General features: G+C 32.7%; 3 protein-coding genes and 1 long non-coding RNA gene across 7 annotated transcripts; 2 read left to right on the top strand and 2 right to left on the bottom strand.

Annotated features, from left to right (window-relative positions):
* Positions 1 to 2,686: 2,686 nt before the first annotated feature.
* On the top strand, positions 2,687 to 5,680 carry LOC25492390 (fructose-bisphosphate aldolase 1, chloroplastic). Its single transcript, XM_013600492.3, has 6 exons — positions 2,687 to 2,958; positions 3,737 to 4,006; positions 4,312 to 4,421; positions 4,531 to 4,621; positions 4,874 to 5,143; positions 5,249 to 5,680. The coding sequence occupies exons 1-6, from the start codon at positions 2,776 to 2,778 to the stop codon at positions 5,525 to 5,527; spliced, it is 1,203 nt and encodes a 400-aa protein (XP_013455946.2). The 5' UTR covers positions 2,687 to 2,775; the 3' UTR covers positions 5,528 to 5,680.
* A 430-nt stretch (positions 5,681 to 6,110) lies between these two features.
* LOC25492391 (FT-interacting protein 4) lies at positions 6,111 to 8,509 on the bottom strand. The gene has a single exon (XM_013600493.3). The coding sequence runs from the start codon at positions 8,460 to 8,462 to the stop codon at positions 6,111 to 6,113; it is 2,352 nt and encodes a 783-aa protein (XP_013455947.2). The 5' UTR covers positions 8,463 to 8,509.
* A 6,220-nt stretch (positions 8,510 to 14,729) lies between these two features.
* Positions 14,730 to 15,112, top strand: LOC25492392 (uncharacterized). Its single transcript, XR_003010803.2, has 2 exons — positions 14,730 to 14,897; positions 15,002 to 15,112. It is a non-coding gene; the product is annotated as an uncharacterized lncRNA (long non-coding RNA).
* A 3,445-nt stretch (positions 15,113 to 18,557) lies between these two features.
* On the bottom strand, positions 18,558 to 26,536 carry LOC25492393 (lactoylglutathione lyase). 4 transcript variants are annotated; one of them, XM_013600496.3, is made up of 9 exons: positions 26,250 to 26,444; positions 26,045 to 26,173; positions 25,178 to 25,239; positions 24,915 to 24,975; positions 24,622 to 24,701; positions 24,476 to 24,546; positions 22,317 to 22,406; positions 20,451 to 20,566; positions 18,558 to 18,852 (listed from the first exon to the last, which is right to left on the bottom strand). In XM_013600496.3, exons 1-8 carry the CDS (start codon positions 26,358 to 26,360, stop codon positions 20,466 to 20,468), a joined length of 705 nt encoding a protein of 234 aa, XP_013455950.1. In that variant the 5' UTR covers positions 26,361 to 26,444; the 3' UTR covers positions 18,558 to 18,852; positions 20,451 to 20,465. The 4 variants fall into 4 exon arrangements, with proteins under 4 accessions (XP_013455950.1, XP_024636106.1, XP_013455949.1 ...); XM_024780338.2 differs by having other exon boundaries at positions 18,558 to 18,872; XM_013600495.3 differs by having other exon boundaries at positions 18,626 to 18,852; positions 26,390 to 26,536.
* Positions 26,537 to 26,764: the final 228 nt, after the last annotated feature.

A 26,764-nucleotide genomic window follows, 5' to 3' on the forward strand; every position in this document is an offset into this window, starting at 1 on the left:
ATTTAATCTTTGAAGATATTTTGTTGAGGCCATGTGCCAAGATTTGTTGTTGGAAGTTGTTTAATGATGAATTATGAATTTTCCGTTGCAATTTAATAGTTGCTATGTTGATGAAGTTAAATAAATAGCATTTTATTCTATTTAAGAATTTTTAAATAGCAGTGTGACATTCCGTTAGTTGATTTTAAACTCTGATCATATTTATTATTTACGTTGTTGGGATAACGGGGTGTTACACTATTCACTTCTTCACGAGGTTATAACTTTTTGGGAAATGCTATCTTGTATCGTACAAGTTAAAAAATCAAATATTAAAGTTTTTTTTAATGCATCTAATACCTTAAAAGTTTCAAAAGTTATCTTTTCAATATTAAGTTTGTCTTTTAATTTCATTTTTACCTTCTTAACTTGTATCTCCAAAGGATGCAAGTTAGCATGACCCAACTTATTTTTATAGTTTATAGCAGTTTTTTATAAGTTAATTCAACTAATTTTTACAATTTTTAAATTATTTTGACAAGCTAATTCAACAGGTTTATAAGTTATTATTTGTTTATCTTAATTTTACTTGTGCAATCTTAATTGGAAAAAACAATAATTAAATATATAATTTTTATGTTATTCCATACTTATAAATTAGCTCAACCTCTAATTTTACCAAACAATATAAATTCAATCTTTTATCAAAAAAAATATAAATTCAGTCAACTAACTTATCTCCTTTCAAATTATAAAATAATTTATAAATAAATTATTCACTATAATCTCATTTGTTATAAACTAGCGTATTATTTATTCACTGTATTTTATCAAACAAAGTCTTTGTCTAAGTAAAAAGGACTAGTCCTTTAAAAATTTATTTTAGATTATATTCAAAAGAGTAGTGATAGGTAAACCACCATAGGTGGCATACCATCATTCTACACACCCCATGTGGCAGGGACAATTTTGTCCATCAACAAAAAATAAGGGATAAATTTGTCCTACAATATTACAACTCTCATCACCCTCTTCCACTCTCTCTCTTCTCTATCCTCCCTCATTTTTTCAACAAAACCAGTCCCCCACCAACAAAACACAGCCACCACCAATCACTCTCTCTTTTCTCAAAAATGCCTCTTTTCACCGGAAAACACCCTCTGATGCCGGGAAACGTCCTCTGCTATGACGTTGTCGGCTTCTCCGACTAATAAAAACGCGTCGAAACACATAGATCGAGGTCGGCAGATGGAGAGGCAACCGCGTCGGAAAACTCAGAGATCGCGCCCAAAAACGGCGGCGCAACCTCATCAGAAACATAGATTGAAACAGAGAAGAAAATGTGATAGATCTAATATGGATGAAGAGAGGACGATCGGAGATGCAAGGCAAAAAGGCCAACGCCGGCAGCGGCGGAGGTAGGCGGAGGTAGGCTGGATAAAGAAGAAGAAGTGATAGTAATGGGAGATGAGGAGGATGAAGAGAGATAAACCAGTTTTTCTTTTTAATTTTTTTAATGATATTTATGTTATATTTAATATTATTTTGTTTGAATAAGACAAAAAAAATTGCCACAGTGGATGGATTAAAAGGGTGTATGTGAAAAATTACCCTATTCAAAATGAAGTGCCTTTGACGCAATCACAACCTCGTTTCAAATAGTTGTTTTCCTTACTTTAGTCTGCTTAGGATTAATTTTAAACGAGTAAGAAATTCAATGGATGCATCATAATGAACATGTTCAACATTTTTTTTTTCATCAAGAAAGTTTGACCAGAGGTAGCCGTTTGAAGAAAATTTGGTATCTAATTTAGGTTGATATGGTGTGGTGTATGTGGTTGCTAATGAATAAAACCATATTTCAATATGATGTGGTAGATTGCACTGTTAGTTTCATAAGATAAAATAGCTACCTTGCAATTTGTAGTAAGGGTGCGTTTAATAATCGTATCACAATTTCTACTTTTCGAATAATAAAAGATAGTTGCCGCATTCATGTCATCACAACATCCGAGACTGTTAGATTGAGCTCCTTCCAATGACGTATTTGGGAAATACCGGGTTCGAGTTCCGAGGAACAACGTTGGGCCAGTGCGCATGCCTCTACGCACGAGTCGGATTAATCGCCCACATTTGGTGAGTCGAAAACCGGTGCGAAAGCCAAAAAAAAAAGTACATGGGGATATTCTAGGTTCTCTTTTGCACTAAAAGCAACACATTCTCTTCTACAAGATGTAGAATTTTTTTGGTCTCAGGAACTACAAATCAGCATATTCTGCTTCAACATTTAGCAGAGGGAATTGATGCATTGAATTTGAAAGTATATGTTAAGACATGGCATGCTTTGATGACTTGGTTACCCCAATCTCACCAAATCCTGGTATTAAATCAGGACCATATAAATTATCGAGAAAGAGACAAATCAATTAATCAAATCAGTAAAGCATATTATAACCTCACACAAACACTATAATTGGTACACTTTTTATTAACAGTAACACAAGTACAGAAAAATATCTCCCTAATATTATTTTCCTTAGGTTAGAAAAAAACCAATGATTTCAACCACGTAATGGTGATGCATATTGTAGAATGCCAAACAAGCATGAATTATCATCCACATGTCGTGAAGATAGGTGAGCTCACACTAGCCGCAAATGAGACATCACTTGACAACTATAAATACAGTGAAAGCAGTTAATGTTTTTGTGTGGTGAAGAGATTGTTGTTTGAGATAAGATTATAGTGTTTGAGTGAGTGAGTGAGTGAGTGAGTGAGTGAGTGAGTGTAAGAACTATGGCTTCTGCTTCAGCATCTTGTTTCAAGTCATCCCTTGTTCTTGACAAGTCTGAATGGGTGAAGGGACAAACACTCCTACGTCAACCTTCTTCTATGTCTGTTGTTAGATGCAACCCTACTGCTCCATCAGGTCTTACCATTAGAGCTGGTTCCTATGCCGACGAGCTCGTCAAGACCGCGGTACTTTTTTTTCTTCTCTTTTGAAACTGTCCATGTTAGTATTGTTAGTAGTATTATGTTAGAACTGAATATCGAACCTTCGACTTCTTATTATTCCGCTTCTTAGCCACCAAGACCACTAGTTAATACTAGAAGCATCTCATAACTGAATTTAGTTCTTCAAACTAACATGCTAGAAATTTTGATTCACACTTATAATTTGTTTTAATTCTTCAAACTAGCTTTGACAATCAAATTGATACATTGTAAGAACACTTTCTTGTATGAAAAATGGTTGCTAGTAGTAAAAGTATAAGATACTTTTGGATAGATATCTTAGTTGAGCACTTATAGATAAGCGCTTGATGCATATCTTATATGTGATTATGTATAAGCTATTTTTATAGTAAAAGATAAAATAAAGTCAAAACTGATTTCATATAAGCTATCATCCGTTTTTATAAACTATCTTGGAGAGCTTATAAAAACAAGTGAAAATAGCTTGTAGTCATGTCATTGTCAGAAACTGTTTTCATAATCATAAGTGCTTAAATCAGCAGATAAACTAAAATAAATGAATTCAAAGAGTCCTAAGGTCTAAGATAGAGGGAGAAGGACTCTGAGTTGTAAATTTGTTGAAACTCTTAAAAGTGATGTGATACATAATGGTTTTTAAAATTTTGACAAGTAACTCTGCTCAAAATAATAAAATTCTGTTTTTACATCATTGTTTCAATATTTTATGTTTCATTGTTCTAATTTCTTGTGTCTTGTTTTTGTTGCTTGTGTGTGGATGCAGAAAACAATTGCTTCACCAGGGCGTGGCATTTTAGCCATGGATGAATCCAATGCTACATGTGGAAAGCGTTTGGCTTCAATTGGGCTAGAAAACACTGAAGCTAACCGCCAAGCATGGCGTACCCTTCTTGTGACAGTTCCATCTCTTGGAGACTATATCTCTGGTGCCATTCTCTTTGAGGAAACTCTCTACCAATCTACAGTTGATGGAAGGAAGATTGTTGACGTGCTTATCGAGCAAAACATTGTTCCTGGAATCAAAGTTGACAAGGTAAGCCATTTGGAATTACCTTCTGTTGTTACTAAAATGAAATTTCAATTTTTGCTATACTGCATAATTGATGGAAAGAATAAGCAGGAGTGCTAGCCGATGTATATTATTATGATTATGATGTCTAGTTATGTTTAATTCTAATAGAGTGATATCATTCGGATATACTTGTCAGTGTGTCCATACAGAAAGATGTGTCATGTATGCCTGACATAAACAATAATATGGAAAGATTATATCATTCACAAATGAACATTCAGTCAGAAATGATGTTTAACGTATGGTTTATGTGCCATGAACAACAGGGTTTGGTGCCCCTAGCTGGTTCCAACGATGAATCATGGTGCCAAGGTCTGGACGGTCTTGCCTCTCGTTCAGCTGCATACTACCAACAAGGTGCTCGTTTCGCCAAATGGTGAGTGTACCCCTGCAGTATCCCTCTGTGGAAGCAAAATAATAATTTCAGCTGCATACTACTTATCATGCTCATTTTTTTAACCACGCAAATTTCAATTGCATATTAGGCGTACTGTTGTGAGCATCCCTAACGGTCCCTCTGCTCTGGCTGTCAAGGAAGCAGCCTGGGGTTTGGCCCGCTATGCTGCAATTAGTCAGGTGAAAAAACCATTCAAATTATATAATTGATTTATTTTAATTCATAGTTATTACATCAATAACTTTTGAAAAAGGTCTATGACCCCGATCATTATTTCATTATCATGCAACATCAAGATTTTTTTTGTCTTAGCAGCTGCATTTACCTATGTACGAATTGTATTTGACTAGAATGTTCTTTGGTAACATTAATCACTACATGAATGTAATTTAAAACCTTGGCTAAAATATGTCCATTTAATGGTTTATTAGGACAACGGATTGGTCCCAATTGTGGAACCAGAGATCTTGCTGGATGGAGAACATGGTATTGACAGAACTTATGAAGTAGCACAAAAGGTTTGGGCTGAGGTTTTCTTCTACCTTGCTGAGAACAATGTCCAATTTGAGGGTATTCTCCTCAAGCCTAGCATGGTTACCCCAGGAGCTGAGTCCAAGGACAAGGCCTCTCCTGCAACAGTTGCTGACTATACCCTCAAGCTCCTTCACAGGAGAATTCCCCCTGCTGTCCCTGGTATCATGGTATGTGACACTAACCAAATACATAACATTATTCTTTCTTTGTATTTCAAATTTCACTCTTTGTTTGTTCACGTTCTTACCAAAGCTGTATTCTGCTATGTATAGTTTTTGTCTGGTGGACAATCTGAGGTTGAAGCAACCCTCAACTTGAATGCCATGAACCAATCTCCAAACCCATGGCACGTGTCGTTCTCATACGCAAGAGCTCTCCAAAATACCGCATTGAAGACATGGGGAGGCCGCGTAGAGAACGTGAAGGCAGCTCAAGAAGCGCTTCTTTTCCGCGCCAAGTCCAACTCAATTGCTCAACTTGGAAAGTACACTGGTGAGGGTGAATCCGATGAAGCCAAGAAGGAATTGTTCGTCAAAGGCTACTCTTACTAAAAATGTTGGTAGTGAATATGATGATATATGTTATGTTAGACAGCAGCACTAGCAGTTAATGATGGTGTTGACGGAGGATGAATATTATTCTGTAAGACTAATTTGTCAAAAATGTGTAATATTTTATAGTCTTGGAGACTATTTTTGATTTTTTGTTTTGTTTGTGGTTATATTACATGCACTTTACGACTTCAATAAAATCTTTTGCTATGAGTTTGTACTTAATCATGTCTCAGCATAAACCCAATTAAAAGGAGAGACCAAAACTCATAGCCATTTACTCGAAGTTGTCCTCATTGATGATGATCCATGGAAGGAATGTAGCAGCATGATCTAATTTTTTCCTGCTGAACTTAGTCCTACACATGTTACATAATTTGAACTAGATACTAACTTAGCAAACTCATATAAAAATAAAACAATAAAAAGACATTGGTATCATAGTTCTCTTGAAAGTGCTCCATTCCATTGATTAATCTAGATAAAACAAAACAAATAAAATTGAAAGACAATGTCATTTCTGAAATGCACAAAGCAAAATTAACAACAACCAAACAGTAGCAAAAAATGAAGACAAATTAACTCATAACATGCCATCTGATTTTGCAGGCATCCTCCTGAGGAAATTTTGTGGAAATGCAGGCATATCGAAGCGAAGCCTTGGAGGTCTTAACACATAAGTGACCGAAATGAAGAGTATATATCGAAAATGAATGAAATAAGTCAAAATGGCAGCAATCGAACAGAAAATTAGGAACAAAGCCGTTGCTCTTGGATCCCTCCAGCTGATAAGAGACTGCACCCTCTCTCCTTGAGTTGCCAAATCACCCATCACAGCAAGCACTCTCCCTGAAATGCCTCTCAATCTATCATACCTTTTTTGCAGATTACCACCGCTAAATTTAGTTGGAAAAGGATCAAACTCTTCTTCAAGTTCTTCAGTAGTAGCTGTATCAGCATGAGACAATTTAATATCCATATGAGAAGGATATCTTGGCCTTATTCGGTATTGCCAAATCCCATTGAGGAGTAAGAAGGTAAATGTTAGCGGCAAAATAGCTCCCGGCTTGTAATTGAAAAAGCAAAAGATTGAATAACCACCTATCGTTGTAACTGAATTCTTCCAACTGTGAATCTCCTCAATTAGTTTAACAATTGAAACAAAACCGCTGAGAAGACTTGCGATCCTGTAAAACTGAGCTCTCCCTCTCCTCATGCTCCACACGTTTGACCTCATATCTAACATGAACTCAACAACCTCTTTACTCAGAGGTGGTTCGGCCCTTCTGAACCTCAATATGGTGATTGCAGCGGCTTGGTTTCGCAGACTGTCGATCTGAAACATCGACAATGGACATATGTAATGCATTTTTGGGAGCAGAGGTTGAGCATAAGTTTGCAAAACATTCAACAGTGAAGGACAAGAGAATCTCACTGCCAATTGAATTTCTCCCATTTTCTTTGCTCCTTGAGTATGCAAGTTTATAAGTGGATAAGAATGAGTATAAATCCTATCACTTTCGAGTGTTGAAAGCCTAATCCTTACCTTGCCAATTCTCTTATCAACTCCTCCATCACCATTTTTCCCTCCAACATTATTCTTACCTCCTCCATGTAAGTGTCCATTATCAAACACCACAATTGTGATAACTGTGCAAGGATCATAAACTTCCCAAGTATATTGCTCATTCCACCTTGGTGAAAGATTATCAACAATAGTCCTTGTTCTCACCCATTTAGAACCATACTTAGCTACACAATATGCGTCGGTTCGATCCTTCTTCATCGGGGAGAGTCCCACAGCATTCAAGATTCCCAATTCCAAAACACCAATACTTGGTTTGTTCAAATACTTAGATGACGGTCTTAGATCACTACTATAGTGAGTGGCCTCATCAAGAACATGGTACCCTCCATCCAAAGAGATTCTCAAATGCAACCTAGTACTAAATTTAACCTCTTCTTTACCTTCAAGTTCTTTAGGCTTTTGAAGATTGTACCAAACACTAGCTGTTGGAGTAGCATCTATCCTTTTCTCTACATCTTTAAGATGAATCACACAACTTCCCAAATTTTCATGCTTGTTGGAATTCCCTTGCCCCTGTTCAACGCTCAAAAGCAAGGACTCGTCAAAAGGTTCTGCTGAAACAAACATCAAATCCTCATTCCATACAGGGTTTGGATTAATCTTCATCGGACGGCTTCTCAAAGCTAAGTTCCCTAGAACACCTTGGATAAAGATCTCGCTGTTGCCTTTGAGCAACAAATCTTGGGCTTGAATCACATTAACTCTAAGATACCAAAGTCTAGGAGAAATATACACTTTTGAACGAGTGTAAGTGATGTTTTCAACACTAGTAGTTGTTGCGTCTGAATGCCAAGCATCGGGAAAACTTTCATCAGCTTGAGTTCCCATCCAAACAGACACCATTAACTCTCCTTGATCAAGCTTCACCATATTTTGACCCTCAAGCTTATACCATTGTGGTGCTAAAGGACTATCAGGAGGAACCCTCATAGGAATATCAGAAATTGTGAATGCTACTCGACCAATGACATTAGGTTCATCAGCAACGGGATCTTTTTCCTTCACAACAATCTCCAAAACTTGTTCTTGAATCCTCTCTTTAGAAAAAGCAAAAACTTGGTTCCACTCAGGGTTTGAGGTTTTCTCAAAGACCCTTGTTGTCCCTACGAAACTTCCAAGTTTCACTTCCACAAAAGGGTTGCAAGTATCAGACTTACCGGTTTCTGGTAAGTCATTGGCTCTCACTACCCTTGCAAAAAGAAACTTCATTTGTTCAACAAGATCAAATGTTATTGGAAGCCTATCACCACTTATCACTCTTCCAGCATTGATGTTTGGTGTTGTCTCCTTTAAATCAAAATCTTCCTTTTGCTTCCTTTGGTTTTGATTGTGATTTTGGTTTGCCATGGCTTACTCTACAAAAACAAGAGTGAACACAAAGTGTAAGCCTAAGTGCAAAGTCAAATCATCATAGACATCTATTTCTATAACAATATGTAATGGCAATATGTGCACAACAAATGCGATTAAATAGATACACAATTGAAATGCGACAGACATGTAGATATAAGCTTGCGCATTGCGCTAATATCTTGAATATTTAGTTTGTGAAAACGTTAAAAGAATAAATAACTTCTGATTATTCATGGAGTAAAGTTCTTCCCAATATATGAAATTGAAGATAACAATATGAAATATAGGTTGATATTAATAAAAGTCTACAAGTAAGTTCAAACTCACATAGTGAGAGGTGAGGAATGTGAAAAAAATTCTTAAATAGAAAATAATAGAGTTAAGGATTGAGGTTGTTGACATGTCATTCCGACATTTTACATATTAGATTTAATAAACCAAATCCATTTTATCAACCTATTTTCACATCTCTACGTATATGTGCTGGAGTAAAAGATGAGTTATTTTGTTGAGAATATAAAGCATAATCAATCAATTCTCTCCTAACTTTCAAGAGCAAATGCATAAATGAAAATACAAAGATATATATGGTGTGTTCTGCAAAAGACCTAATCATATACTATAGGATTCTATCATTCTAAAATCACTTCATAAACAATGATTTTACAATTATAGACAACATTTCATGCTCTATATTTGCGTTAAGAGGGTTATAATCGTATTCGCATGTATAATGCAAAAATGAAAAAAATGAGGATAGACAAAAGTTAATAATAAGGAGGAGAAAGTAAAATTCATACCACTAAAAATCAAAGCTTCGCATGTAACCGAAAGTGAAACAATATTGCTTGATTTTGAAGGTGTTATGTGACTGTAGAAAAACAAACTTTAGAAGCATTAGCATTTGAAAAACAAACTAAGAACAAATATTTTGATGAAAAATGAGAGTTAGTTATCAAATATTTTGGTAGAAGTACACAGACTAAGAACTTACCAGGCAAATGGAGCCACCTTCGAAAATTGCTAACAATGTCTTTTGGAATGTTTTTTCTTTTTTTGAAACTTTGAAAGAATGAGAGTGTACATGCGGTTTAAAAATGAGAATGTTAACTGCTTTTTTGAGTTGATACACAAAGATAACAACTACTTAATGAATCGGTTATCATATTATTTTTGTGATAAATGCACATTCAATTAGATTGAATTGTGAGGATATATATGTATAATTTGCATGATAATTAGTTTGATTCTATTTTGAAAAATGATTGAACTGTAACGGTTTTATATTTTCATTGCTGGATGGTAAGAGAGGTAAGCAACGAAAGTTGACGAAGGCAGTTTATTCCATATTTTTAAGGTTTTTTCAATGCTAACAACATGTAACAATCCCATGAGAATGTAACGTTTTAATTTTTTTTTTTTTTTTTTTGTCTCCGCGAGGTTAGCTCTTTTTTTTTTTAGAAGGGATAATGCATAATTTATATGCAGGGGTCGGGGTTCGAACTCCGGTCACCCCACTTATTCACTTTAAGGTGAATTTCTCTAGCCGTTAGACTACTTACCAATTTTTTTTTTTTTTTTTGTTACAATAGTTAGTTAATTTTTTTTTATTCCTATGAGAATGTCAGATGTATGCTCTTACACATGAGAATAAAATAAAATGAAGAAATCATTTGTAAATATCATTCCTTAATTTAAAGGTTCGTCAGCAAAATAAGATTGTGAAACATTAAGACATTAATCGATGTAATCATCCTCTCACTTGATGAAAAAAGATATTAAGGTTAAAGTGACTCAAGGAAATTTCTTCACCGCCATTAAGGTTCCCCGATATTAAGGTTGCCGAAACACATTTTAACATAGTCAATAGTTAGGAATCAACAACATTTTGATAACTACTAGAGGCTTCCAAGTTTTCCAGTAGTTGTAGTTGACCTATATATTGATGCTCGAAAAATAGTTATCTATTTCTTAATACATACAGAGTGCAAGTATATATTGTCGCAACAAGTAATAAAGAGTAAGTAGAGTATCGATCCCATGAGGATTGCCGTAGATAAGTTCTATGTATTTTCAAATGTTAAGTTGAGTTGTTTAGGATTCAAAAAGACTAATAACAAAGACAAGGTTATAAAATACTAAAGTCGTAAAATGCGGAAGTAAATAAAGCATGTAAAAAGGTTTTAGAGATTCAAATGAAAAAGTGTGGTTAAGGAATTAACTTCACAAAGATAAAGGTTTGCAAGATTTATAAAGCTACGATTCTGAGATGGAAGCTATAGCTTCGTACAACTTTTGGAGGAATCCTGTAGAGAGCTATAGTTTCACATAGTTTCATGGCAATCTGGTGGTCACTAGGAGTGTTGTGCACTTAACCTTCACGTTAAGCACGTGAAAATGTCTGGTCGGAGTACAATCACATAATCCTAACATGCAACATTGTTAGGTTAGGTCATAAACATTTACCACCGAAGTCTTATTCTGCCGAGCCTTTGGCCTATGACAAGAATCTTAATTAGATCTCAGCGCTTAAAAGGCTCCTCTAAGACCTTGCACTCGTGCAAATTAGTCTCTCTTGTTCCTTTCACCTCTCGATGCATAGGGACTAACTCATATCAAACAAACATGTTCCATTCTAATACCCTCTCAGTCTCATGGAACTTTAACATTGAAAGCAAAAGAGATCGAGTTTTACTTTCAAAGATTTTGAGTTAAAACGGTTTGTTTGAAAGAAGCTTTGAAGGTTGTAACTAACTAAACTTGCAAACATAATTAATTATCTAACAAACATAATTATTATCTAATCATTCCCTAACCACAAAAGTGGTTAGTGCAATGAACATATACACAAAAATTGAAATGGAGAAGATAAGAGATAAAAACACAATTGCATAAATCATTAGATAAGATTAGAGTTTACAAAAGAGAAATTCAATCCTTTGAAAATGAAGGTGGATTCTTTGCAGACCTCCCTTAACAAATTACTCTAATGACTCTAAAACTTTAAGACTCTAACTACTATGCTTTGAAAATGAAATGGATGAAGGTATGAGATGAAAAAGAATGATTTGAATCTCTAGAGATGAAGGTATGTTACCATTATAAAAAGTCATTTTTATCTTTTTATAGTCATTTTTATTTCCATTCTAATCCCATCCACAGTGAAAAATAATTTGTCTAAATAAAGAATTCTTCAATTGTTTCATACCTTAAAGAATATTGACCAATTATTTTTAGGGAAACTTTTTTTAAAATTAGGTCACTTATTATTTATTAGTACAATAAAAATTTAAAAAAAAAAAAAAAATTAACGAGTCCATGGGCCAGCCCGCCATTGACCGCTTTTTCAACGTACAATATAAGATAGACCAACTTTGGTGTGTGGGCTCAAAACCTCAGCTGAGTCCGATCAAAATGACGAGTTAAACGGACCGATCTCACAGATCAAACCCGTTTTGTCACCCTTAGTTCGATTGTTCCATGCAAATTCCAGTTTTCAATTTAAATCCGAGTTTTTTTTCTATACACGGGTGTGTTTGGTTTGCAAAATAGTAAGTACTGGACAAAACAGTACAAGACAGAACAGCACAACACAAAACAGAACAGCACATGACAAATTTTTTATGGCAATGAGTAATTTTTTGTTTTATACGATTTTTGGGGACAAAATGCTATTTTGATATTTTAGACAACTTGTACGTGGGACAAAAAGTTGTGTTGTGGTTTGGTGAGGGACAAAATTATGAGTTTTTGTCCTGTCTCTTGCCTCCAGTTTGTCCTGTACCTTAAACAGTTTTACAAATCAAACACTGGACAACTAGAGTTGTTCTGTCCTGTCCTTGAGATATTAACTTGATTATAATTGTTATATGAGTTTTATATGATTTTTGCCCCTGGAAAAGAAAATGAAAACTTTTTAATTGTCAAAATCAATTTATCACACATTTATGATCAATTTTGAGCCCTCAAAACTAGAAACACACCAGTACACCCAATTGAATAACACTTTTATAGGTTTGAAAAAAGTGATAAATTGCATGCAGCTATTCCATTTTCTCTGAATGTTAACACTATTTCAAGGGTGCAGTGTTGCTTGTTCGTTGCTTCATTGCAAGTTTTGATCGAGTTCATTTGTTTGAGGTAAATGCCAACTCGTTTTCTATTTTTGTAGGTTACTTTGCTTGGTAGAAGAGACTTTAGCCTTTATGATATGTGGTACCAAAATTACAAACAAACAAAAGAAGGATAAAAAAACAAAAATAATGGTGGTTGTGCACACAGTTCAAAATAAAAAGTTACTAAAAATATCTCTTTATATTTTGTGAATCATGTTTAGGGCTTGATAAATGGTTAACATTGGTATTTTGGATTGCAACTATTATTGAAAAAAAATTATAAATCACCATACTAGTTAGGTTATATCTTTATGCTTTTCTGTTAATAACTTATTCCTTATTGATAATGAACTTAACACTGTTGTATACCAGTAAAGTAGCAGGGGAATATTCTAGGTTCTTTTTTACAGTACCAAGCAACACATACATGTAAACAGCATATTAGTAAACAGCACCAACAATTAATGACGGAGAATGCAAGACAAGTTTGTCAAAATTGTGTATTGTTTTATAGTCTTGGAGACTATTTTTGTTTGTGGTTATATGCAACTTTACAACTTAATAATATCTCTTGGTAAGAGTAGTTGTCGTGTACTTGAATGTGTCTCAACATAAATCAAAATGATTTCTTTTTAACATGCATTTTTTAACACACTCTTTAATTGATTAAAATTTACATAGATCATAATTTATGAAAGATTTATTTAATTTGATGGGGACTGTGTGAGTTTTAACAAATTAAAAAGAGTGAGTTAAAAAATGTGTGTTAGAAATTTTGCTAGCACCCCTCATAAATTATTGTCAAAGTTAAAAAGAGAGTGGCTTCTATAAAGATTTAACGAAGCAAATAGTTTCCCCGCAAAATCAATAAGATGTTAAATTTGAGTTATAAGTTGGTTTAGTGGTTTAACGGGAAAACAAAGAAAGAATTTCCTTTTTCATCCTCCACACTTCTCATGCACCCTTCAATTTGACGAAATTACACCCGTTCGAATTTTATAAGCTAAACCATTTTTAAGAATTTTTGGAGTATATAATTTGAATTCCCTATAAATTTATAAAAACAAGTGCAAGTTGCCTTGGTTCATCCAGATATTGGCTAAACATGATTCGAAAAATAAAATCCAAATAAATCGAATATCAGTTTGAATTATATAATCCAAAAGGTAACCCACCCCTCACTCTCCAAAGATCCGTTTCAAAGACTAATCACAATTCATAAGTTGACACGGTTCAGATTATAACATCTAAACTGGTAAAATAAATTATAAGTAAGACTTAAAAAAATTAGTATAAAAATTTAGAATAAACTAATTAAATTTAATTCCTTACAGATTTATGATATGAATTCTTTAATTTTTTTTTTGAGGAATATGACCTAACTTAATAAATCACATTGAGATGAAGCTCAAATTTCATTTTATGCGTCAAAACAACGGAGTATACTATCTCACATAACTAATTCCCTAACACAATTTGTTCAACTTATGCAAATTTTTATATTTGTTATGTCCAACTTTAATCATATGATACTTTTTTTTTTTAAGATGCTAAAATGAAATATATTACCACATCAAAAAATCCTCCCTAGCACAAGGTATGTCAGAGAGAAACACTAGAGTCACAACAGTATTTACAGTAACAACAAAAAGCATTAACTAAAGAAAACAAATAACTATTAGCCTATGTCCAAAATTGTGAATGAACTAAGCCACCAACCATGATAATTGAAGGGAAGTGAAGAAAATTTCGCATTCAACCACATGAAAGTGATTGACTTAATTTTATCAACCATCTGAAAATTAGTCATTGAGTGCTTTTAAAGAGCCTGTTATTTATTTATTTCCAGAATTCCAAATGTATACCAAAGAACATATGATACTTTTAACTAATATATTTGTGTTTACAACTTATTGATGCATCATTCAACCTTATAATTAATTTTTAAGGATTTTTTTCATGTCTATCACAAAATCATAAAATAGAAACAACAACAATAATAAAGAATTAGTAAAACAAAGAATGGGGTCCAATGACCATAAGATTTTTATGCGTGATATTAATTAATGTAGCGTGAACAATTCAATGGTTTATAAAGACAAACACAACACTTTGTTACACTTCAAAACTTTAAACAATAATTCTAATTTTAAAAATGAGGATTTTGACATTATAAATGATCGTACAATTTTCTATTGTTATATGGGAATAAGGAAAAATATGGCTGAAATTCTCAAATTTGTTTATATTATGATTATTTTTCTTTTCATCACTGAAATCAAAGGCGGTAAGTTTGTTTTTGACAGAAATCGCGGTAAGTTAATACTCTCTGTTTTCTTTCTTTCAATTTTTTTTCTTTTATCTTATACACAAAGTTTTATTTCTATTATTAACATTTATTTTCTATTGACATCACAGGAGATCGATGCCGTTCTATTCTAGATTGTCCTCAAGACAAGTGTTTCCCTCTTCTAACTTTAGTATGCACAAATTTTATTTGTGATTGTCTGCACGTGTAGCAAATAAAATCAAAAATAATTTCTTAGTAAAAACTATATAATTGGATTTGAAATTATATAGTTTTTACTTCTATGATTTCTCTCAAACAACAACATTTGTTCTCTGTCTACATGAAATAATTGTAAAATGGTCATTAATACCACCATAATTAATAATAATTTTTTCCTCAAGTTCTATGTACTATGAAACTTAATTATTCGCAAAAAACACAATTATATCTTATTTTAATCATTTGACACCTCATCGTTTTTTACTCATTTGTGTCTTTTTTATCAAAAAAAACTTTTTAGATGAGAGAGAAAATAAGTGTCCAAAGATTGAGGTAGTTTTGTAACAAAACTTCCATTTTTATAGAGTAGTGTATCTGGTTTTTTGCAGTTTAAAAAAACAGAATCTACAATCCAGCCCAAATTAATATTTTTTGGTAATGCTTGTTATAGCGAAAAATTCAACCGCAAATGTATCGTATTACTGTATTAAAGTCTCGCTTTTTCCATCCCACCACCTATTTTTTTTCCGCTAAATGAGAATCCTATGATGCTAGAAATAGTGGTGCTCAAAACACTTATATCTTGTAAAAAGTTTTTAAAATTGAAACTAAAATTAAAGACAAAATTGAACATGTACTTTGTGACAATACGAAGAAATATACAAAGGCTTGGTCATATAAATAAAAGCCATGTGTATTAGTATTTTATTACACCAATAGTTAGTGGGTTTTTGTTATAGTTAGCATTACTTCTATTATTCAAAATTTGTAATTATCAATTACATTATACAATCTCTTTCTTTTTATATTTCATTATGGTATCAGAGCCTGTTGAATTCAAGGGTCACCTATCGATTCTGCACCAAGCTCAAAGAGTGTAGTTGGGCGTAACTAAATAAGAATAAAATTGAGTAAATTAAAAAATATGGGGAGCTGTATGCCAGAAATCCCACATGAAACTCATCTCTTTATAAAAGGCCTACTAGTCTTTATTCTGAGTTTTGCTTTTTCTTCATCCCCTTGACACTTTTGCATGTGCTGCACCAAAGGCATTAGTTATGGAATTCTGAACTAGCTTTTTTTTACGTCAGACTTCGTAACAAGCTTGGAAATTAATTTACTTTCATTAGTTAGTAAACTTCATGGGAATATCCAAAATGTCATTGTTTGATCATGGGAATAAGTAAACATCAAAGAAACATATGTTTTTTGCTTTCACTCTAAGCAAATACACGTACATTAACAAGTGACTATATATATGAAGTTACAATTTAAAATGGATTAGCCTATGCACATGTTTGTGTGTATGAACACACGAGGTGGATCATTGGAGTTGGTGATGTAATCTTCGCGCCTATTGATTGGATTCTACTTCTCTAATTGTATGCTCATTTTTTAAGCGAAGAGGGTGTATCTGTAAAGACACTCGGATGTCAATGTATGAAAGGGTCTAGTCGATATAGTTAGTAAGTGAGTGGAATAACGAGCGATCATACCTTGGTAGTGAACATCCTATTCATAGAATTACTTGATTTTAATACGTTCCATGCAGTTGTTTTCTTTACTAAGTTATCATTGCGATTGTATCAATATAAGTGCTATCCTTCAGCGTAACTAAATAACTAGATATGTGGGAGTTTAGGGTTGGTAAAAGTATATGAAATCATACTAAATAAACTAGTACTTTTACCCGTGCTACCGCCCGGGACATTAACAATGGAAAAGCTGATATATTGCAATATGATTTATTACATCGAATACAAAACGATTCAATATTTTATGTCCTTAGATCACACACCTGTGCGTCGTACGGGCGAGATATATGTAAAATATATTACTGTCATGAATTGATATAGATAAAATTACCGTTAAGAATCCAATTCAAAAATAATGTATAATAAATAACACATAAAAACACTATTACGATAACTAACATGATCCATAATTGGATAGAGCATACGACACTTTCTCGCGCTATCAATTGTCTTATTATAAAGAGTGTTAAATATGTTATTTCTGCTCCTCTGACTAATAGTGCAAGGTTAAGTGACCAAAAATCACTGATTATAGATTCGGAAAAATAATAATATGCAAGTTTCTCTGAGAAATGAAAAACTATAAAAACTGTTAAAATTAGTTTTTTCTTTAGAAAGAAAAGAGTAATACTTCTGAAAATTCTCTGAAAAGTTATATCGTAAGTATTTTTTAAACTTACAAAAATATCTCATTAGCGTAATGAAATGATATCTGAAGGAAAAAAAAAGACTAATTGGATAGCATTCAGGGCCACCATAAACAAAAAGGTGCTAAGTTAAAGCTATGATATTTTGTATATAAAGTTAAACATGTCTCACTTATTATGATATCACTTTTACTTGTGGTTCATTTTTTGTTTTATTTTCATTATTAACTTGTGGTTCATTTTATATGAATTATTTTCTAATTTTTCACACTTCAATTTTTTCACACCAGTTACCGTTTTTTCTAAAAATATTGAACAAATAATGATAGAAATGTATTAGTTTTAAAATGAATTACAAATAATTGGTAACATTTTTTTTGACGCAATTAATTGGTAACATTAAAAAGTTTTAAAATGAATTACAAATTATATATACTTTTACTTTGAATAATATAAATCAAATTAATTAAGTTTTAATGTTACCAATTAATTTCATCAAAAAAATGTTACCAATTAATTTTAATAATTCCGTCAAAATAAGTTAATTGTAATAATGTTAATAATTCAATAAAAATAATATCAAATATTTAGATTTGCCATTCACCAAAGAAATATAGATTTTCCTAACCATTAGAGTTTAAAGAAACTTTTGATATGATATGATGATGAATAAAGTAGATTGTCAAATTAAATTAGATCAAATTTATTCAGATTGAAAATCTTGTTATCTCATACTCCCCGGTTTGTCTATATTAATGGTTATATACATCACTTATTCAATGAACCTAAAAAATAATTTTTTGCTTATAATAGTGACCGAAGGGAGGATGTACGTAAGAAATTACTTTCAAATGTGTTTTAATATCAAATAAAAAATTGTAAACTGTTAACATGATATTAAAAGGATCAAAGCATGATAAGAAAATCATTTGCTAGATTATAAGTACTCATCTACTTAGGTTTTTTGAGTTGAATTGCGTTCGATTGCTCTGGGTAAATTGCCTGGAACGGTTTGCTTGATTTGGTTCTATTATGTTTAGTTAGTGTTATTTGGTTTGTTCCCACTCAATAAAATGGACTGTATGCCAATCTTTATTACAAATATTCTCGATTCTTTGCTTACCAAGATATGGAGTGCATGTTTGGATCGTCAGTGAGATTAACAAAATTACGGCGAGCCGCGATTCTATAAACTTTGAAGTACAACTTTTGTCAAAATCACAGTGATTCACTATGATTATGTCAATCTTACCATGCATCCAAACATGCACTAACCAGATGCATTGTCAAAACAAACGGACTGTGTATCACAATTAAGAGTTATCAAAGCGTAACGAAGTTAAAAACACAGTTCACACAAAAAGGTAACATCTTTTCCAATTGACTGCAGACACAGTCAAAATCTACTATATACTGATTGATTACAAGGCATTTTGAAATGAAAACGAAGATTCACAACACAATCCTTAACATTCTGCGTTGGCTACAAATTATTCATTCTTCCTTGAGGGAGTTGGAGAAGTACCAAGACTTGCAAAGCAAGCAGGCAAGCACATTGGAGCAGTGACCCGATTATATCTGCAACGAGATGAAATTGTCTAAACAAAACCATGAAGATTTTATAACAAATGTGTATTAAAGAACTAGAAGGAAATATGATTATTGAATCTAAATTTCTTTCTGAAACATTTCTTACTTCATATTTCACATGCCATTGATTTGAGGAAAAGGAATAAATAGCAATTAAATCATTATGATATGATGCGCATGGCATATGTAAGGAAATGTTTACGCTGGTAACATAAACTTACTCCAAGTGACTTGTATTAAAGTTAAATGTGTTTTTGGTTATTATAAAATCGCGGTCTTTGAAGTTTAGTCCCTAGAATTTTTTTTCTCATTTTAGTCCTCACCCGTAATTTCGGTAAGTTTGCGACTGAGTAAAATTTTGATAGAAGATTAACTAAAACAGTGTTTTATATGGATTCAAAGTACATTTAACTCATTATATAGCATATGGCAAAGACATTCCAGCTAGAAAGAATGGACTCACTCCTACTTGGTTACAGAAAATATTTTACACAAATCAATAAAACAATCACTACAGGTTTATATAATCTTATTTTCCAGAGAATGAACTTTTTCTGTTGAGGATAGTATTTTATAAGAAACTTGCACAATGGTTGGAATTCTGGCCTGTAAATACATCACAGGTTCGTAGTTCAGAAAACATTCTCTTGCACATACAAGGTAAGGTTTGTCAAGAGTCTCAAATTGGATCGAATGAGATAAGACCTCAACAGGTGTTAATAAGTGGAGACCCTCACCGTACAAGCTGGTTTTGTAGGTTTGAGTTAGGCCCAACTCAAATTTTAATCTAGTATCAAAGCCTATTCAAGATCTGGTGGGCCACCTCCTATTAGGTTACCATTAACGGATCACGCTCCAGATGTTCAAAACTGGTTGTGAGAGGGTGTGTTAAGAGGTCTCACATTGGATGAGAACGGGCCTAAACATGTGCTTATATAAGTGGGGGAAGTCCTCACCTTTCAAGATGGTTTTGTAGGATTAAGGTGGGTTCAAACCTAGTTCTAATAAAGTTGATTGCAATAGACCAAAAAAGGATACAACCCTTCCCATGATATGGCGAAAATTCTATAGCATCAGTTTACTGTTTTTTGAGAGAAATATTGTAGTAGTTTTGGGTTTCCATCAAAATAGAAAATCGTGAGGTTTCCAAGTTTAAATTAAACGTAAGTACTCATTTTTTTCCATCCTTAATCTAACAAAGTACATTATAATGTCAACTTACTAATGATCCAAGGGATAACACAACTTGTTCAATAAAGACAACTTACTTTAGGGAGCTTGCTCCACTTGCATCTTTGGTTTTACTACGTGGAGGTACACACAGAAAAAGTCACCATACAAAAACACGTGACTTGTTTATGAGCTAGATATGCATATAATAAACTAATTTGGAGTATATATTCATATAACAAACTAATTTGGAGAAAGAGCGATTTTACATAATTCGGCACACTGAAACATATTTTAACATGCAAGTAACCTGGGTCTTTATGTCAGAGAATATAATGTAAGGAAAACATTACACTCAGGGCACAAACACATTGATAAGTAAATAAGGTAAGGGAATTGGAAACTACGGTCTCTACCTGAAGGGGTTTATCTTAAGCAGCACTTCCTGTTACATTTCCAATTGTTTTCCGGTCAAAAATTTCAATCCAGTATCCATCAGGATCCTTAATAAATGCTATCCCTTTCATTTTCCCTGCAAAAACAAATAAATTGAAGACTTGAGTTTGAAGCACAGGTGGTGCGGCCTGATGGCATCAGCATAATTTTAACATTTTCCATTAGCATTTAACATTTGTACACCAGAAGTCGTGCAATTGTATTATGCTCAATTTCTTTGTTTTTGAACAGTGGCACCACTAGCTGTACCCAATTGTGAGTAGTTCCGAGTGCTTATGAAAATAGCTTATGACATATCTATTAGATGTTTCCAACTTAGTTTAATAAGCTTCCCATGATTGCTTATGGAAACTTACAACTTATATACTGCATTCTAAAAATAGAAAAATACAGAAAATTAAGGGACGATATACTCAATAATTATAATTAACTTTGTCATTTTCCATCAAAATGAAGTTCTAAAAGTAATCAAAAGACATCCCATCAAATTCAATTTCTATATGTAACCAAAATGACATCCCTAATAGAACAGAGCAAACGGAGGCACTTTTCACCTCCAAAGGTAATTGTGGGGATTGTTTATCAAACAATTGAGGTTGAAGGGGATCGAAGTGAGGGCATAGCAAAGAAGATTTCTTGGGCAAGAAGATTGAAGGATTGTATGCTAGCTTGATCCGAAGACCATGGGATTCATCCAATTTCAAGGAGCTTGAAGATTGGAGGCATTGGAGTGGTTACACAGTGTAGAAGGTTTAGGATGGTGGTGATTCGTAAATTGAAGGAACCTTAATTAACTCTTGTAAACATTTTCAACATTCTAGTGTTGGTCCGTAGAGGAGGCATTTTCTTCTACGAAGAGAGGATTGGCCCTCAGCGAGGACGATAGGGGAACCTCTATAAATCCAGTGTTCTCTTTTCCTTACTCTTTAATTTCTGCAAATTTACTTTGATATATGATGTTGATGGATTAGGTTAATTGTCATATGCTTTGTGATTGGATAATTTTTAAAACCTAATCGTCAAGAACACTGTTGATCTATCAATTCAATCACCTTTCATATTAGAGATTAACTTGTTGATAATCTCATCGCATATATTAAAGTTGTTTAGTTTATTGCGATAGTGATTTCTTGTTTAAAATTAGGTTTGGTTTAAAATAGTTATTGGTTTTGTGGAAGTTAATGTGTATTAATAATTGATTGATAAATTACAGTTTAAGAGTGAATTCCTCATTCCAATTTGAATTGCTATTGTGCCATTGCTTATTCTATTATCATTGAAGCTATTGCATAATCCTATAAAGTCATTTGATTTCAAAAGAAGTTTTATAAACCACGATTTCGAAAAAGTTTTATATAAAGGGGATAATCTATTCATCCCCCTCTAGCTTATCATTGCTCTCGTCATATCGGCCAACAGTAGCTGATACATAAGCCTTTATATGATGAGCACTTACTCATCATATACAGTAGCTGACCCATAAGCGCTCGCTTAAGTTGTTTACCAAAAAACATACCTCCTAACTCTAAACCATGTTTCTAGAATTAGATTACATCCTCCAGTTTCATGCTACTTAAAAATTATATATATTTTAAGAGTCGAGTTATCCCTTGAAATATCTATAAAAATGGATTTCATGATGTGGAGGAGGGATACAACACTAAAAAAAACATAACAGAATGGCCAAGTAGGCAAACAATTCAGATAGTTATCTACTGCAGTATAACAGACCTCACACACAAAGCATCCATAGCATTTATAAATAAAAATGATATATTCATAGTATAGTCAATTTGAATTTCTAGAATGAAGTTAAAAAAAGTTACCATCCTCTGGTTTCTTAACAAACTCAACTCCTAGATTCTGAAATCTTTCACATGCTTTGTAGGTGTCATCAACAGTAATGCCAATGTGTCCTGTAAACAGAAGGATGACTTCCTATTAGAATTCAGTCTCCTAGTTATCCCAATAAGGTAAGGAACAGCACATATATATCCAATAAATAACATTGGAAAAGAGAAAAAATTACATCCACGTGAAGGACATGAAACTAATAGTAGAAATGTAGAAAGTAAATATAAATAAAATTTAGTTTCAGACGTGTTCATTATGAAATGAAAACTAGGTCACCGGAGTAAAATTGAAAAATCATAATTTATGCCTATCAACATTTTTGGGGTAATGTGTAAGAAACTTGAAAAGAATGATAACTGATTAATTATAGTGATGAGGATCTCATATGAACAATAAATTAAACAGCAAGCAGGTCATTTTTTAAAGTAATGGTTTAAATGTAACCAAGTTTAACAGATCAGTTATGACTTATAACTAATGGTATATAATTTGCAATTCCTCGTATACAACTATTACATTGAGAGCACTATACACAATTCAGTATGATTTACAATTCATGGTTCAAAAATTAGATTGGCAATTCACTATTTGAACAGCAATTTAATAACACCTAGAAACCGAACTTAGAATAATGCATATCATACCAAAACCAACTAAGGAAATGTTTCCCATTTACACTTTTGACGGTACTTTTTACTACAAACATTTCAAAAGATATATATGGCCTGCTAAATTCACCACTTACAAAACCAATTTGACGGTTTCTGTTTAAAGGAATCAAACACACACTACCATTGTGTCACGGTGTATGAGAAAAATAGGTTAATATGAGGTATTCACAACTAAACAGATTTTATGAACGGTGAGCTTCCAAATCATCAGATAAGCACCAAGACTCCAACTACATATGAATGCAAGAATAATAAACAGCAGTTTTTTTTTTCAAAATAACAAACTCGAAGTGTAACCGGCAAACATACTAAGTCACAAATTCACAATGCAAATCATGAATCGCCAAACTAACTTCTGAATAGTGAATCAAGTTTTATCGAATTATGAGATTCAAGCACAAATTAAAAATTGCTTGAAATGAAGGTAATGCTTGATATAATAATTTTAAATTTAGGAATAAACCAAACTTAACCATAAGCCTAAAGAGATTATATATCATAAATGAAAAAAATGAAAACAAAGTAAAGGTAGAGCCAAATAAAGTGTAGTGTTGGCAATTGTATGAAACCCATATATGAGGAAATGACTGATTGTTTATATAAAGCACATATTTCAACTAAATGAAAACAGAGCAGTGATATAAATATAATGAAATAGGGTGTATTCAATAATCAATACTGCCCCAACAGCTTTATTTCCCATAGTAATTTTCTTTTATTTTTAAATATCTTTGATGAGATTGGTAAAAGAAAAGACAGAACACACCACGGAATTGTGCAATTCATATATGGTGATACAAATCAAATTGATTCGTGCACGAATTGCATGATTATTTAAAAGTCATTTGTGATTCATCATATGATACAAATCAATGGCCTGTTAACTTGCATAAAACCGTGAGATCTGAATCATGATACGAAAAATCCTAATTAACAATGCCATTACAGCAACAAAAACAATAATCAAGTCTTGTACCGCTGAGTGGGGTCAGCTATATAAATCAAACAACGTCATAATGCTCTATCATACATCATATTTCTCTCCAACTCATTACTCTATAGACCTTTCTTAATAGTTTCTCTTATAGTTTTTCTAATGCCTCAAGTGGTTTGACTACTCTCAATCCTTTAATATACTCTCCTTACTACAGAATTAACAAGTCTTCTCTCTACATGCCCAAACCACCTAAGCAGAGTCTCTACATTCTATTAAATACAAAAATAAAAATAACTAGGGCTTTGAGACTGAAATTTATTAGAGATATAGTTTAGCTTCAAGTAGTACTAGTCCTATAGTAGTATATATAGTTGTAACCACCCCAGTCGTGGGCTAATTCAATCACTTTGTAATATCATATTTTACTATCAATACAACACTTCCATAGCTTTTCTCTCATTCCTTCCATGGATGTCATGTTTACTAACAAAATTTATATCAAGCCAAATGAGATATCACTTACCAAAACCACGAGGATCGGAATTACCATTGTGGTACCCTTTAAACTCTGGATCACTTTCAGTACCCCAGTTACTGTATATTACTTTATTGTCAGACAAGAGACAATAAGATAAAGAAATCTAAAAAATTTATATTCATATTCCTTACTGTGTCAATTCAATCGTAGCCTTTTGAGCAAAGGTCCAAACTGTTCTATCAACCGAGTTACTTGGAGCTTCAGATGTATCCTGAACAAGAAAAAGATGCAACAAAAAGTTTTAAGAGCATATCCATGAAATTAAAACGTGGTTTAAATTTCAGCATTGCTTTAATATTGCCAACACAGCGGATATGGCCAACATGCATAATTCAAATCAAGTAATCCACTTCATAAAACTAAATTATCACTATGTAGCAAAAGAAACTAAATAATCACTAGCAAGTAACAATATAAGCCATACCTCATACCCCATAAAGTACAAGCTGAACTTCATCTCAGGAAAATCCAATCTCTTAAGCAAACTAAACAAACCACAAAACTGTCGTTAGCTTTCTCAAAGTGGTAGCATTGTCAAGTGTCAACACAGAGAAAATTCAAACTAAATCACATTCCTAGCTAGTCATACACCATTCATGAATGTATAAAATCAGGTTAATTTACCCAACGGAATATAATTGTTACAGTAGACACAATATATTAGTTCTGAAAAAAAATAATACTTACGACATGCCCAAAACACGAGAATAAAAATCAAGGCTAACTTTGGGGTCTTTGATTCTGAACATCTGCAATAGAAACAAAGCTTTAGAAATTCAACACTACGCAAACAATAACAATCATAAGGGGCTTATTAGAGCTTAGTTTATTTACTGATATAAGCACTTATTTACTAACATAACCACTTGTTTGACTATTTGGTCGAGTTAATAGAAACAACTTAAGAGAGTGTATATTACGAATTTTAAAAAAGTAATTTTATATTTAATAATTTAGAGATTATTAAAAATAAATAAAAAAAGCAAAAGTTGTTTTGTATTTGTTTACTATAATGAAAATCACTTAAAAAAACAGTAATAAAAAAATGATTTTTTAGAGAAGGTACTCAACACAGCTTCTTAATTGAAGCAATTTTTAGATTATTTTCAGACCGTCGTCTTTCTGAAAATCTATAACAAACGGATGGAAACTTCTAAAAGTGATTAGTTTGTATTAAAATTGTTTTTTTCACATAAAAAACTGTAACAAGCATACTGAAAATTGTAGCTTCATAACCTACTTTTTCATAAACTACCTTGACAAGCTTATGAATAATACATAAAACATAAGCTAAAAAATAAGTCAATCCAAACGGGTCATTTATATTTTTATTATATAAATACAAGCTTATGAATAATACATAAAACATAAGCTAAAAAATAAGTCAATCCAAATGGGTCATTTATTTTTTATTATAGAAATAGCTAATACATAAAGCACTTATGTTATGTGATAAACATTTACGCTATAAGCAGTTAATTAAGTTGTAATTAATTAATCCAAACATGCACTAAGTGGAATTATAAATATACAAATGAAAAAAAAAAGGCTTACAGTTTGTTGCATGAAGTAACCCTTAGTAGCTTCATCCACAGTTGCATGGAGACCAGGGTTGTTAGCCGGTGACTCCTTTGATTCCGAAGCAGCCATTGAGAAAAATCGAAATCTACGAATCGGTTGTTTCTGCAAAATGAAAATGAATTATGAGAAAATAAGCTTAGAACATGAAGATGATCGATGAAAAGCGATTAATTGGAACCTTGAGGGAGAAATGGAAAGGGATTGAAACTGGTGATCGAATAGGGAGAGATTGGTGTTTGGCGATGAATCGGAAACGAGAAAGGAAGTTTGATGTAGCTATAGACATCATTCTTATTTATGAGAGAGAGAGATTGTTACCTTGTGATTTTGAAGAAGGTGAGGGTGAGTGCCAAACCGCTAGTGAGTGGAGAAGAAGGACGGAGTTCAATATTAGAATGTCTTTTCCCACATTACTCATTTATCTGCGCCCTTAGATTTTACCATTTTATATGCAGAGGCGGATGTTCGAACCTCGAATACTCCACTTCTCCACAGTTAAATTACATGAGCTCTAGGCCACTCGGCTACTAGACCAAAGAGAAATCACATTGTCATGTACATTAAGTCTAAGTAGCTACTATATGTATCTAACCATATAAATTAATTATGAGAGAGATGCTTAAAAAATTGTAATAAAATAGTTTTATAATAGATTTTTAATAAGTGTACTAAAACTATCAAAGTAATAATAAA

Source organism: Medicago truncatula, chromosome 4 (assembly GCF_003473485.1).
Source record: "Medicago truncatula cultivar Jemalong A17 chromosome 4, MtrunA17r5.0-ANR, whole genome shotgun sequence".
NCBI classification, from domain to species: Eukaryota; Viridiplantae; Streptophyta; class Magnoliopsida; order Fabales; family Fabaceae; genus Medicago; species Medicago truncatula.